The sequence below is a fragment of the Oryctolagus cuniculus genome, chromosome 1, assembly GCF_051225735.1.
Source record: "Oryctolagus cuniculus isolate XC-2025 breed Fujian yellow rabbit chromosome 1, ASM5122573v1, whole genome shotgun sequence".
NCBI lineage: Eukaryota > Metazoa > Chordata > Mammalia > Lagomorpha > Leporidae > Oryctolagus > Oryctolagus cuniculus.
This window is the reverse complement of record NC_142867.1, coordinates 207,720,596-207,735,826: the sequence shown is the minus strand read 5'-3', so window position 1 is coordinate 207,735,826 and position 15,231 is coordinate 207,720,596. Positions and strand designations below refer to the sequence as shown.

The 15,231-nt window shown below is 38.2% G+C and overlaps 1 protein-coding gene across 8 annotated transcripts in view; it reads right to left on the bottom strand.

Moving 5' to 3' along the window:
* LOC149128838 (synaptobrevin homolog YKT6-like) overlaps nucleotides 1-8,804 on the bottom strand; it is a 145,175-nt gene extending 136,371 nt beyond the window's left edge. For all 8 annotated transcript variants that reach the window (XM_089318808.1, XM_089318812.1, XM_089318830.1 and 5 more), the window contains exon 1: nucleotides 7,362-8,804. In XM_089318808.1, the coding sequence (XP_089174934.1) occupies nucleotides 7,593-7,958 (366 nt within the window). In that variant the 5' untranslated portion in view covers nucleotides 7,959-8,804 and the 3' untranslated portion in view covers nucleotides 7,362-7,592. The remainder of the gene's footprint in view (nucleotides 1-7,361) is intronic.
* Between the last annotated feature and the right edge of the window lie 6,427 nt (nucleotides 8,805-15,231).

Sequence of the window (15,231 nt, the reverse complement as noted above, 5' to 3'; positions counted from 1 at the left end):
TGTGGCCGGCACGCTGTGGCCGGCACACTGCACTGATCCGATGGCAGGAGCCAGGTACTTATCCTGGTCTCCCATGGGGTGCAGGGCCCAAGCACTTGGGCCATCCTCCACTGCACTCCCAGGCCACAGCAGAGAACTGGACTGGAAGAGGGGCAACTAGGACAGAATCTGGCACCCCGACCGGGACTAGAACCCGGTATGCCGGCGCCGCTAGGTGGAGGATTAGCCTAGTGAGCCGTGGCACCGGCCTTAATTAATAAATTTAAACCAAAGGAGCCACATGTGGATAGTGGCTACCATATTGGACCATGCAACGTTAGAAGACTGTGTGTAAGTTGAATTCCTTTATCCCTGTTTTCATCTGTCTGTATCTGAAGCCAATATGAACTATTTTTTTTAAAGAGGTGTGCCACTCTTGACACTGACATTGAGAGAAACATAAACCAAAGAACACCTGGTAGTTTCCTGCACAGGAATAAAAAGGCAGATCAATGGAACAAGACAGAAAATTCAAAAATTACCCACGAATATAATAAACTTAGTTTATGATAAAGGTGATATTTTATATCAGATGGGAGAAAATGATGGATGTCTTAATGAACGCTCTGGGGACAAATGGCTAGTCATTTGCAGAGAATAGTATCATTAGACTCATACTGCACATCATACATAATAGTAAATGCCAGATAAATTAAAGTTTTAAATGTGAAAAATGAAACCATTTCTGGAAGAAAATGTTATTGAAAAAGAATCTAATCCTAGTATAATATACCATATGCAACCAGACAAGAAAACAAAACAAATGGCCGGCGCCGCGACTCACTAGGCTAATCCTCCACCTGCAGCACTGGCACCCCAGGTTCTAGTCCCGGTTGGGGCGCCAGATTCTGTCCCAGTTGCTCCTCTTCCAGTCCAGCTCTCTGCTGTGGTCCGGGAAGGCAGTGGAGGATGGCCCAAGCACCCGCATGTGAGACCAGGAGGAAGCACCTGGCTCTTAGCCTCGGATCAGCACAGTGTGCTGGCTGTAGCAGCCATTTGGGGGGTGAACCAACAGAAGGGAAGACCTTTCTCTCACTATCTAACTCTGCCTGTCCAAAAAAACAAACAAACAAAACAAACAAGAAAGTAAACAGAACAATACTAGGTAAATTTTAAAACATTTCATCCTTTCCAAGTGTGATATTAACTCAATCTACACAAAAATTGAAAACAGTTGAAGCATATATAGCAGACATTTCAACATTTCAAAGTTCTTACAACTTGGTAAATATACATAAATTTATTAATGGACAAAATCTTGAGAAAAATTTCACAAAAAGGAATACAAAACCTAGGGAAAAGTTTTTAATCTCAAAAACTTTTTTTAAAAAAATAGAACAGTGGTCCATAGCAGTACCCCTGCTTATTGTTATTTTGAAGATTAAAGAGCAGATAAATGTAAAACATGGAGAACATGGTCTCATACAATGTAAGGTTTCCCTGGACTTTAGCTATTATTTTGTGTATATTCTTTGAGTTTCTTCTATTTGTTCATTTAGAAATACTACTGAGTACAGACTACACTACAGGTTTTATTCTAGGAATTAGGCATAGAATATGAGCAAAACAGACAAAGTGCTTGTCCTCATGGAACTTACACATATCCTCAAAGTCAACATAACAACAAAAATATACATAGAATAAATTTAGGATTGTTTCAGGTCCCTGAGTTTAGTTGCAGATAGAATAGAGGAATTGATTATTTTGCAATACTTAGAAATACCATTGTAAGAATTCAACCAAAGACATAATTCATGGAGTGCTTCCTCTCCAGTTTTAATCACAGTTATGAAAACCCTAGATTCCCTAAATGAGTGCACTTTTCACTTCACTATATTGTGTTGGAGTGCTTTCTTTTGTCAATTCAGAAGAGCATGAGGTTGTAATTCTAAAAGTTGTTCTCACAATGGAGTCTTCAAGGGGATTAATCAAGGCATTACAAACCATGCTGCAATGTTCTGATACAGGGATGCAGGATGTCTTTAGCCAAAACCTCTGGGAGACTGTCAGGAAAGCAAATGCACCTAGGATTTTCAGGAATGCACATGGGATGGACAGCTGACACCAACTCAAAGATACCAATCTTACGATGGTACAAAGATAGAGGTCAAGGGCCCATTCAGTGCCCTTGAGTAACTGCTTACTGACTGAATTGTGATTATTAGCAAGGAAAAGGTGATATAGGAGAATGTTATGAGTAATCAAAAAGGGGAATGAAAGTTTATAATTAACTGAGGGGTCTTTTTTTTTTTTTTTTTGACTATATAATCTAGCTAGTAAATACTCCACAGAAGGCCTGGGATCTTGCCTCTAGCAAATTGTTTTGTGGTGGAGGTCTTTATTTTTTAATTATTAAAGTTGGGGTAGGGGCCTCCATAAGGTCAGACAAAAAAAAAATAAACTTATTCTGGAAATGGAATGTGGCCATTATCTACTTGCCTATGAATCCTTCAACTGTAGCTATTATCTTAGCTTATATGTAACCATTTCAGGTTCGGTGTGCAAGTACAGAGCATTAATCTTTACCAGACAACATACAATAACTACCTACACATGCACAGTATATCAATTCCTGCAGCCTTCATGTAACATTAGAATACCCAATCAAATGTATGCATGTAGCCATTTAAGGGAGACAAAGAAGCTAAAACCATATATCCCTCTTTGTTCAGGGCTCAGGCTTTTGGATAAGAAATTCTACCTGGGCCATATGCCGGCATAAATAATAAAAGACTACTTCCTGTTAAAAGGCCTTGGTGTCTTGCCTCGGTACACAAATCCCACTACAGTTCCAGTAAACTATTTGGACCATACAGGAATCCAATTGCTAATACTGGCTTCATTTGCACCACCCTCCATCAAATCAAGGGTAATGATAAAACTATCTGATGGTCCTATTACTTTTAGGCACAGTGTCAAGGTTCCTGATGAATCCATTGTGTTCTAGAGATTAGCAAATGGTAATTGTTCTGACACAGACTATCATGTTTTACAACTGAGTAAAAACTTTAATGATTTCATGAGTGGTTTTATTGTGTTCTTTAAAATTGCAATTTTCTGGTTTAGTAAAATATGAGCTCCAGTTTTCATCAAATTTGATTTATTCAACATACTTGCTCTGAAAGATAATTACCTTTAAAATATTTACATAAATATTCAAAAAGTAAGGTATCAGCATAATTTTAAAGAGGATATGTGATCTTACACAAATGTACTATCCTTTATTCATTCCAAAACATTAATGGTATCCAAAAAATGACAAAGAAACATGTACATAAATGAAATTTAATATATGATGCATTCAATACTGATGAGTTCAAGGCATTCTAGGCCTTTGTAAGAGATAGGAATGGGGCAACCTTGCCTGAATGGGTCAATGAATAGCACACTTTCTAGTTAGAGAGATCATTATATGCACAGCTATCCAAGAAAATTAATATTATTTTGTGTGTGAGTTACTGAGAGAAGACTATTTAAACTAAATTCTAAGGTCTACATAAAAATCATGACCAAGATAAGCTAACATTTGAAAAGGTATAATGTGTAGGAATTAATGAATTTTGCTGTTGGTCAAAGAGCCTGGATCTTGTCTCCATCAATTGTCAATTTCCTTATCTAAACAAAGAAAGTGGGCACATTAATCAATATAACCTTAGGAGTAACGTAACACAAATTCTGTTTGGAGCTCTACACTAAGAGATTTTAATCAATTTTTAAAGATTATAATGGGTTTTTAATATGATAGTCATGTGCTGTTTGGAATTAATAATATCAGAATAGTAAATGATATCACAATTTAGAGTTTATGATTTTTTTTACACAATTTAGGCCATCTCATTATCACAACAACTGTAATGGAAGAAATCAACATAGAGAAATGCTATCCAGATGTTGTTTTGGTTAATACACAGTGATATATATTGGTAAAGTTAATATTATGACATTATTTTTGTCATATTTATGCAATATATATTTAAGTAATTGCAGGTTGATAAACTAGTGCTCAAAAGATGCATGATTTGTAACATTGCTGATTTCTCTGGTTCAAATATAAACACCATGATTGATTTCAAGTGCCAATATTTTAACAACTGGCTAGTAAAATTTCTAAATACTTAACAATTGGTTTTCTTAAGCTAGTAACTATCTGGCTGTAGTACACTATTACAGGTACACATGTATTAGGGGTAGTATCATTCATAATAATAATTATTATTGGAGTAGGATAGAATAAACCTTTCCCGCAAGCTATCACATTCACTTATTTCTGCATTAAAGAAATTCTCAGGCGTTTGGAGCATTGCAGGTGAGAATTCCCAGACGGGGTAGTGTTAGTAATAGCAGAGACCATAACTCTTATTTTGATATATGCATTTTAAATCCCTCTACACAATTTCTGCTTTAAGAGTGTGGATGTTAACTATGTTTAATGTGAACAACTCATGTGGGTAGGAAGGAAATGAAAGATATTAGCAAAGGGATGAGAGCTATAAGTCTTCATTAGTGACTCAGACCTACCCTGTGGTTAACAACAATCTGTTACAGAAGTCTGTGAGTTAGAGCCAGCTTTATCACCCTCTTCCTTCTCTAAGGATGTGATTGAAAAGTTAAATAACTTTACAAGGTCACATAAGAAGAAACTGTCAAAGTGGTATAGGAGTCTATGTATTTAACTTTCATTATTAACAATCCTATTCTGGTCATGAGAAGTCATAGGGTACAGTACTACTGATTATCATGTAATTATCCCTGATGTAATTTTTATTCCACACATATGAGCCTGAAAGAGAAACAGTGACAACACCTCAAATTTTAGAGCTTTGATAAGATCCAATAGTTTTTTGCTAGTTGATGTCCTATTCTCAAACATGTTAAGTATTTACTAATTCAACAAACATTGTGTGCTGAATTCTGTCAGGAGTTCAAGAATCAAGAACAAAAACTCAACATTTTAGAGACATACCTTTCAACAACAGGATAGCTATAGGTTGTAAAGTAGATAAATTTACAAAGTGAATACATATAAGTGAGCTGGCTTTGCTTTACAGACTTGAAAAAGGGCCCTCAAAAGTCATGGATTTAGGAATGAAACTTAGAAAATGCAGAAGTTTTCTTAGGTAGGAAGAGAGAGTTCCATGAATGATTTATGTAAGGCATAAATGATAAGTACATGGTTAGAACAAAGAATTCCTGTGGGAAGGAATGGGTTGGAGAGCTAGTGTGGTTTTGAAGATTTTATATCACATTAAGGATCTGCCTTAATTTCTAAGCTATGAAGAGACATCAGAGAAGAGTGAAATCATCCCATTTTTTCCATAAGCACTCCAATATTTCCTTTGTTGCATATTTTGAACCATATGCCTTCTATAGATACACATATGATTCTATGCTTTCCCTCAATGCTAAGGCTATAGGTGTGATGCTATTGTTTTAGCAATAGCCTTCTAGGGGCCAGTGCTGTGGTGCAGCAGGTTAACACCCCTGCCTGAAGCGCTGGTTTGAGACCTGGCTGCTCCACTTCTGATCCAGCGCTCTGCTATGGCCTGGGAAACCAGTAGAGGATGGCCCAAGTCCTTGGACCCTTACATTCATGTGGGAGACCAGAAAGAAGCTCCTGGCTCCTGGCTTCGGAACAGCACAGCTCCGGCTGTTGCGGCCAATTGGGGAGTTAACCAGTGGATGGAAGACCTCTCTCTCTCTCTGCCTCTCCTCTGTGTAACTCTGACTTTCAAATAAATAAATAAATCTTAAAAAAAAAAAAGGGAATAGTCTTCTAATTTTTGACAACCCACTTAATTTTGATTGAAAATAAATCATGGCAGCAGTGAAGGTGGGATGGAATAGAGAAATATTTGAAACAGAGAACCCATTCTATTCTACGCTTCTGCAATTTTCCTAACAATAAATAATGTTGGCTCAAATATATCACCTATAAGAGGACAGAAGAGAGGTCAGGCATTAGCAAAACTCTTCCAGGATGACAGGATATATTGACCAACATATGTAGGGTTTGAGACTCTAGAGGGTTAATGACAGATATAACAGACAACGGTAGCATATTTCTGAACTTGGAAAAACAGCAGTAATGAAAAGGTTGTGATATTAAAATATGTATTTTGATTATTTGTGAGGCAAACATGTAGTGTTAAATATATAATTATTATTTAGTCTTCTAGAAGTCACACATTGTATCAATGTCTCCCTTCAAAAGGTACTTAATCTTCTATTTATAAATTAAGTTGAATATTTTGTTTGATTAATATTTATAATGTGAAGTTAAATTATCAAATTGCATGTTTATGTGTACCCTAATTGAGCAGCAAGTAGATCCAATATGTAATTAACTTAATGGATTTTGCTATTAAATGAGGCTGCCATTAGTTAAAGAACAAAGGAAAGATCAATTACTTAATACTGTGAGGGTTTTTACTATAATTATGTGAGACCAAGTGAAATTTTAGTCTAGGTTTTCTGTGAATGAATAACTATACAACTCAAACTATAAATAACTATGCTGTGTTAATTATCTACAGACACAACTCAGCAGAAGCATAATTTTTACCTTATCTTTTGGACTACATTACCCAGAAAATTAAACCACTTATGTTTTAATCTTGCCTTGCTTTGTCTACCTCCAAAATCAACTCCAGTAAACACTTGCAATTATGCATTTCAGATTGGTCAGGAGGACTGATAAAACTGTGTGGCGACTTCGTTAATCAGAAAAGTCTCTGGATACACTTTATTTCACTCTGAGCCAGATCTAGGTTGTTCTGCGTTGAAGCGAACATTGGTTTAAGAGGCAGAGTATTTAGGCTGTAGTATCAGCTGCATTGCTAATTAGTGTAAGAACTTCGTCAAAGTAAAAGCTGTGTGAAGTGTAATTACCTCACGTCTAACTTATGATCCTGCTTTACCAATTCTACAGAGATTTTGCCGCCACAGCCACCACATAATGAACGCAGGTGGAATTCTAAACACAGGGATACGCTGTTCGAACCCATAGACCTAATACAAACTGATGTATCACAGCTACAGAGAGGAGTACTTGCAACAATCTTGTCATTTCTGTGGCCACTTTTCTTTTTTCTTGCCTAGTATCTGCCCTTGAATCTGCATAGTTCCAAAAAAACTTCATTTTTTGAAGAAAAATTGGCTTTCAACTCCCTCCCAGTGCTTCTGCGGGTAGTCGAGAACCAGACCTTTAGCATCTACAGGAGCCGCTGTTTACGGTTTCACTTGCCCCAAAATACACAACTGGCGGCCTCAAATTCTCTTCAATGTGAACGTTCACTAGCCTTCTACTACCCCGCGGTTCTCACCGGGAACTCCAGAATGAGAACCGCCAGGCTGCCTGGTGCCGGGGCTTCCTCGAGGACATCTTTTCCGGGGCTGCAGACCCAGCAGGGGCCTCGCGGGCGGGCAGCGTCTCACTTACGGGAAGCTGTGAGGAGGCCTGCGATGGCGTTCCCAGCAGTCCGCCAAGCCCAAGAGCCTCTCGCCTGGCTCTCCCAGGCCTCGCTTGGCGTTGAGCAGAATCATTCTGGTCTCGGTTAGGTCAGCCTGCACTTTAGTCGTGGGTTCCGCTTTTCGGGATTTCCGCTCTCTACTGAGGTGACCAGGAAGAGCTGTGCACCGGCTTGCAGCAGGCAGTTTATCCTGCGGACCTGCTGGGAGACTCTGTCTGGCACCTTCTCCAGCAAGGTGAAGGCCCCGGGGCAGCTACACACTGTCTTTAGTGACCAATCCTGCAAGACTGTCCTGCGGACGCAGACGTGGCCCAGGTACCCTTGTTCTTTGGCAGAAGCTCTGGTGCCTTTGGCCGAGAGCTCCACAGCCAGTTGAGTTGGCTCGTGAAGGTTGTGGATTCCTGGACACTGGAGCTCTGGAAGTAGCTGAAGAAGCCTGGGGCTTTCCATTGCAGTGGACCCCGAAGACTTGCGGTTCCCAGCTGGCTGCCCCTCGGGCTTCTGACCAGATAGGGGATAAGTTAAAACTATGTTACCTTATTCCCTAGACCCCTTTCAAGACCAAAAGTCCAATCCTTTAGAAACCTTTCTGACAACTACTGGGGGCTCATTTGTCTCTGTTATATAGCAACTGAATTCATAGTGTTAGACCCTCTGAGTGAGGATGCTAACACATCGAGAGGCACGCCCCAAAGACTCAGAGTCCAGACCAGCTGATGCCAAAGCAAGAGGATTTATTCAGCGTCTGCGCAGACGGGCCTCCTGAACTCTGGAGTCCAGAGAGCGCCCCCAGCACAGAGCCACACGGTTTATATACCCGCATCGACCAATCAGAAGCACTATAGTGTCCATGCACACAGCAATCCGATCCGTGAGCTGATCATGTGAAGGGCATGCGTCCTCTATCCAATCAGCTACGGGATCACATGGGAGGCATGCACACAGCAGTCCAATCCGCGAGTTGTTCATGTGAAGGGCCTGCGTCTTCTATCCAATCAGCTGCAGGGTCACATGGGAGGCACGCACCTCGTTGCCATTTTGTTGTTTACTTCTTCAGCAGTTCCTTCCTCTGTCAGTTTCATCTTGTTCACCCTGAGGGGGACAGCTTCTGGCTCTCTTCCTTCCCCTGGAGGGAGAGCAGCGTCCCGCTTCCCACACCGTTATTTGAGTACTAGGAGGTATACAAACTGGGTTAGGTCTTAGCACAGCCAGGCACAAGTGTTGCAGCTAGCTAAGCATAGGGTCCCTTATTTTTATAGCTGCACCTAATGTTAGCTTTGGGGAAAAAGTTTAGGGCTATAATTTTTAAACTTTAATTTTATTTGGCGCAAAGGTGACTTCTTCTTTTTAATAGTGTTAGCTTAAGTCACTCCATCTTGGTTTGATTTTTAAGGTTCTTCAATAGCAACCAAGTTTAGCTTGTTATATAGATTATGTGGCAGTCGAGATTCATGTGATAGTAATAAACAATCATGATATTAAATGATTGAGTACTTCTTTGGCACTGCAGATTTTAAGTGTATTAACTAATTTATTTATTTTTCCTAAAATCTGTGTTGTTGTTGAAAATTTTCCACTCTTCATCCACTGTCTGAAGGGGTGAAGTTTATCTGTCGACTCGGGGCTGGGTCCTGTGAATGACTTTAGCCAAGAGAATTTAAGCAGGTGTGGTACAATCTAAGGTTTGAAAGGTGCTGGTGTGGTTGGGCTTGTTTGTTCCTGTAGGCGGGGCTTGCTTGTTCCTGTAGGCCGGCCTTGTGGTCCCAGTGCCAGGATGATGGAAAGAAAAAAACCATCCTAGAGGAGCTGTTTCCAGCTGCTTCTCCTCTAACCTTCCAATTCCAGCTAGCCACAGAAGTGTGAGTTAAATAGCTATTTCTTGTACACCAAATAAGATTTTGTGGTTGTTATATGTCATTTTTGTATTAGCATTAGCTGACACAGTATTGTTATCCTCATGTAATTGTTGAGGAAGTTGGGACATAGAAAGATTAAGAAGTTTGCATAGAACTGCACTGATTCAAATGGACAGAGCTGGAATATGAACCTTAGAATCCAGCACCAGTACACATAAAGACCAAGAAATTGGTGCATAATATTTGAATTCTGTTCCTCTTGCTGTATGTATACAAACTCAGCAAGTACAAAAGGTATGTTCATTGATTTATTTTTCTGTCTTTAAATACCATTGTAGTGATAAAAAAATTTCCATTAATCTGGGTTTCACTACAAGTCCTGTCTTCCATGTTTTATAAGTAATGATTTTTAAGTCTTCAGAAATCTTGAAGATTGAAAATGCCGTTGTACATTTACCTCTCTTTAATTGCTTCAGTAGTTTTAGAGGTGAAAAACTTCGGATTAATCACTTTCCTCATTTTATAGATGAGAAAGAGTTAATAGCTTGTCTGTGGACAAGCAATAAACTATTATTAAGGCAAGTGCTAAAATATGGGCACCTATGCCTTTAATCCAGCTTGCTACTAAATAAATCACATGGATTTTCAATGTCCATGTAAATTGTACTAAGGGCTAACTCTATTCAGAGCTTGAGAGGTAAATTATGAAGAATAAGAAGTGAGAAACTACAGGAAGGAAATTCAAGTGATGATTAAACACAATGAGAGTGTCTGTCAAATGTTTTCTCATCTACTACCAACAAAATCGTGGTAGAAATATTAGAAAAGTGCTTCACTGAGGCATTCATTCGCCTTTTCAAGGTCACACAGCCAGTAAATTGAGGGCCTCAGTTTTCATATACATTTGAGTAGTGTACTGAACTTCTCTTCCTGTTTTTTAGGCATTGCTTATTTTCCAAGTTACTTAAAATTCCCAAGACTTCATTTCTGCGTTTGTTTAAAAGGAAAAACAAGATAAAAAAGATTATTATCTATCTTGTAATATTTTTGTGAGAATGAAATTGGAGAATGAATGTGCAAGTGCTTTTAAAATCATATTGTGCTGCACAAATGTTAGATATTATTTATATCCTCTTAAAGTAGGCATCATCACCAGGTTTTACCATCACATTTAGCACTGAAAGGCAGTCAAGCATTACAGAGTTCTGTTCTGACACGGGAAAGATAACAGCAGGCTAAAATGAATGCTCCCTAATCCCTATGCACTCATCCATGGTTACAGTGAATTGATAATAATCCTACGATTTTTCCACTGTTTACTAGCATCAAAAGTCTGATGAACGAGTAAAGCTATTCAGCCCCAAGCAGCATTTATCTGCAGAGGTCCATGTCTTTTAGCTTACAAAGTTGTAAAAACAACCTGCCAAGATGAAAGACGTAAAATATTGCCTTTCATTTATTTATAGTTATCCTGCACTGCAGAAATACTGGCTTTGAGCATCCATGATGATAGAACACCTGGTAGCCACTGTTAAGTGTGAAAGTAAAGATTTTGTCAACTCGGGATGGGGTTTACAGCAGTTTCTCTTTACCCAAGGGGAAAGAGTTTTAAAGTAAAGATGTTATTTTTGAGTGATTTGTTAGCTTCATTTATTTTTTGCCATCTTAGTTTCCAGATACTTATATGTGCTATCAAATAATACTTGTAATATTATTTTTAAAGAAGAGATATATTTTTATATTTTGAGGTAAATGTTATCATCTTATGGGGGAATTCTGTTGAGTGAAGACATTTTTCTAAGGATTAAAAAAGTCCTCATATTCCTAAATGTTTAAAATAAACAATAAGATGTAGGAAAAAGAGCAAATTATTAAAATTGTATTTGAAAATATCTCAAACAGTACAGTTAATTAAAAACTTTGTGGAGATGGACAAGTGTCGCCCTTCTGATAAACATTAAAAACCTGAGATTCAGAGATATCAGTTATTAATGTCAATCAACTATGAATTATTTGTCAGTAATTAAAGTATATGTGTGGAGAAGAAGGGCAGAGATTATATATATATATATATATATATCATTAGAGCACCTTCATTTAATTCATTGGGATGTTAGGTATTTCATAAGTGAATTCTCAGATAATGAAATGTTTATACCTTTATATCCCTACCACCCTAATCTTAAGTTTAGTGATTGGCAGAAAGTATAGTAAAGATGAATTGAGTTTTTACTTTATCTTTTGCTTGATAATTCAGTGTTATTACATGAAGCTCAGTGGCTGTGGTTCGAGAACAACTTCAGAATCTCATGAGAAGTTGACAGTTGTTTGTCCCTGAACCGAATGCTCTGCTTGAGTTTTTGTCTGTATTTTTCTAGTTTTCTGTTGCCTACTTTTTCTTTTTCTGTTGCCTACTTTCCCATGTGACTGTTTGGAAAAATAAGATTCCTTCCTTTCATTACCAGCTCCTGACTTTTCAAAGTAATGCAAATATTCTTAAGAGTTAAAGGTCTGAGGATTTTTCCGAGATTAAACTAAGTAAGATATAATGCCAAAAAACTGCTTTATGAAATTGTATCTTTGAATTTATTTGTTTGAGATTAACTTATGTTCTGATGTGTTCTGTTTTCAGTTATGTTCTGAGGGTTTATAATATATGCAGGTTTATTAAAACTTCCTAAAAGTGACATATGACTTGTCCTCAGAACTTATTTCATAATATTCATAGTATGAATCACATTTAATAAACTCAGTTTAATTTTTCTATACTTTTGTTCTTTTTTTCCTCCTATAAAATCACTTTTCATTATTTTTGTACTAAAGATAGGGTTCTAATTCAAAGATGTATGATCTGGAGCTCAAAGTTATCTCTCTGAAGAATAAAAAAAAGAGAAAAAAGAGAAAGGAAAAGACTGGCCAACAACATAGGGGATAATTATTCTTTCCATGGGCAAAAGAGAGCAGAGCTCCTGAGATTCTCTTTTGGCTGCATTTTGTGTTGTTGATGGAAACAGACACCAGCAAAAATCATCTAGCACTATTCAGACCAACAGAAAGACCTCAGGCTGTGTCACTGTGTCAGCATGGTCTGTCCCAATGTGCTTCCCATCAGGGAAGAACGAAGATAGAATTTCTAACCTCTTCTCTGATTTGAAATTAATTAACCCTAGAAAACATACAGATAATGGACATAAATCAGAGTTGTACATATTCTTATTATGTGCCTAGGAAAGGTATTCAATTTTTTTAAAAAGCTTTTATTTAATAAATGTAAATTTCATAGGTACAGATTTAGGAATATAGCAGTTCTTCACCCCATACCTGCCTTCCCACCCCCACTCCCGTTCCACCTCCTATTCCCTCTCCCATCCCATTCTTCATTAAGATTCATGTTTAATTATCTTTATATACAGAAGACCAACTCAGTAAAGATTTCAACAGTTTTCACCCACACAGATACACAAAGTATAGAGTAATGTTTGAATACTAGTTTTACCATTAGTTTGCATAGTACAACACATTAAGGACAGAGATCCTACTTGGGGAGTGGATGCACAGTGACTCCCGTTGTTGATTTAACAATTGACATTCTCATTTATGATGTCAGTGGTCACCCGAGGCTCTTATCATGAGTTGCCAAGGCTAAGGAAGCCTTTTGAGTCCACAAACTCTGTCAGTATTGAGACAGGGCTGTAAGCAAAGTGAAGTTCTCTCCTCCCTTCAAAGAAAGATACCTCCTTCTTTGGCCCTTTTTTTCCCACTGGGATTTCACAGAGATCCTTCATGTAGGTAATTTTTTTGCCACAGCATCTTGGCTTTCCATGCCTGAAATGCTCTGCTGGGATTTTTAGTCAGATCGAAATGCCTTAAGGGCTTATTCTGAGGCTGGAGTCTGTTTAGGGAGTTTGTCATTCTGAGTTTGCTGTGTGGCCTGCTTCCCATGTTGGATCATTCTTTCCTTTTTAATTCTATCTATTGTTATTAGCAGACACTTGGTCATATTTATGTGATCCCTTTGACACTTATTCCTATCTATATGATCAGTTACACACCTAAAATGATCACTTTAACTAGTAAGATTGCATTAGCACTGCCCAGCTTAATGGGATTTGGAGACCCATGGCAAGTTTTTAGCTTTACCCTTAGGGGTAAGTCCATGGGAACATGTGCCAAACAACATCTCCTCCCTCTCTTATTCCCACTCTTATTTTTTACTGGGATCAATTTTCAACTGGACTTAAACACCTATGAATAATTTTGTGTAAATGAAGAGTTCTACCAATGGTATTAAGTAGGAAAAAATAGTAAAAAAATAATAATATGCTGTTCCTTGACAGTCAGGAAAAGGGCTGATCAAGTCATTGCTTCTCATAGTGTCAATTTCACTTCTACAGGTTTCCTTTTAGGTACTCAGTTGTCACAGATCAGGGAGAACATATGATATTTGTCCCTTTGGGACTGGCTTATTTGACTAAGTATGATGTTTTCCAGATTCATCCATTTGTTGCAAATGACCATATTTCATTTTTTTAACCACTGTGTAGAATTCCGTAGAGTACATATCCCATAATTTCTTTATCCAGTCTTATGCTGATGGGCATTTAGGTTGATTCCATGTCTTAGCTATTGTGAATTGAGCTGCAATAAACTTGGGGATGCAAAAAAACTTTTATTTGCTGATTTCATTCTGAGAAAGTACTCTATTGCAGGGAAATTCTCAAGTGTTGAAAACAAAGACTTGGCTACCTAGACATACTTCATAAAAATAGTTGCTATAGGGGCTGGCACTGTGGCGCAGTAGGTTAATCCTCTGCCTGCGGTGCTGGCATCCCATATGGACGTCAGTAGTCCCAGCTGTTACTCTTGCCATCAAGCTCTCTGCTATGGCCTGGGAAAGCAGCAGAAGATGGCCCAAATCCTTGGGCCCCTGCATACACGTGGGAGACCTGTAAGAGGCTCCTGGCTGCAGGCCATTGCAGCCATTTGGGGAGTGAACCAGTGGATGGAAGATACCTCTCTCTCTTTCTCTCTGCCTCTGTCTGTAACTCTACTTCTCAAATAAATTAAAAAAAAATCTAAAAAAAGAAGTTACTATAGTAATGTCATGAATAGTTTAATATACTGTGTTGTACTTACTAATGTTAATTGCATTTTTTCTTTTTTCTTTTTAAGATGTATTTATTTTAAAGTCAGTTACAGAGAGAGAGAGAAGGAGAGGCAGAGAGAGAGAGAGGGAGAGAGAGAGGGAGAGGTAGGTCTTCCATATGCTGGCTCACTTGGCCCATTTGGCCACAATGGCCAGAGCTGCAAGGATCTGAAGCCAGGAGCCAGGAGCCTCTTCTGGGTCTCCCATACCAGTGCAGGGGCCCAAGGACTTGCGCCATCTTTCAGTGCTCTCCCAGGCCACAGCAGAGAGCTGGATCGAAAGTGGAGCAGCCAGGACCGGAACCAGCTCTGCAGACACTGCAGGTGGCAGCTTTACCTGCTGTGTCACAGCGCAGGCCACCCCTTAATGCTTTTTCTATTTTGTTACTTTTTAATTATAAAACTTTTCCAACTTACTAAGGTAAGTAGCACAAAATAGCTGTGAAAACTATAAATGGTTTTCTACACATATTTTATCTATTCTTTCTACTGATGACTTTTATGGAGATATTTCAAAGTACTATATATTTAAATTTGTCAATCTGCATCTCAAAGGACAGTTTGCATATTTGTTGTGTCTTATCACATCTCAAAACTAATAACTAAAACCCAATGAACTTGCAAATTCTGGTTATTTAAAAAGGTTTGTTTTTCATAAAATCAGCATGAACTTGAAGCCCATCATATCTTCTAACATGTTTCACTTTCATATATGAAAGCTT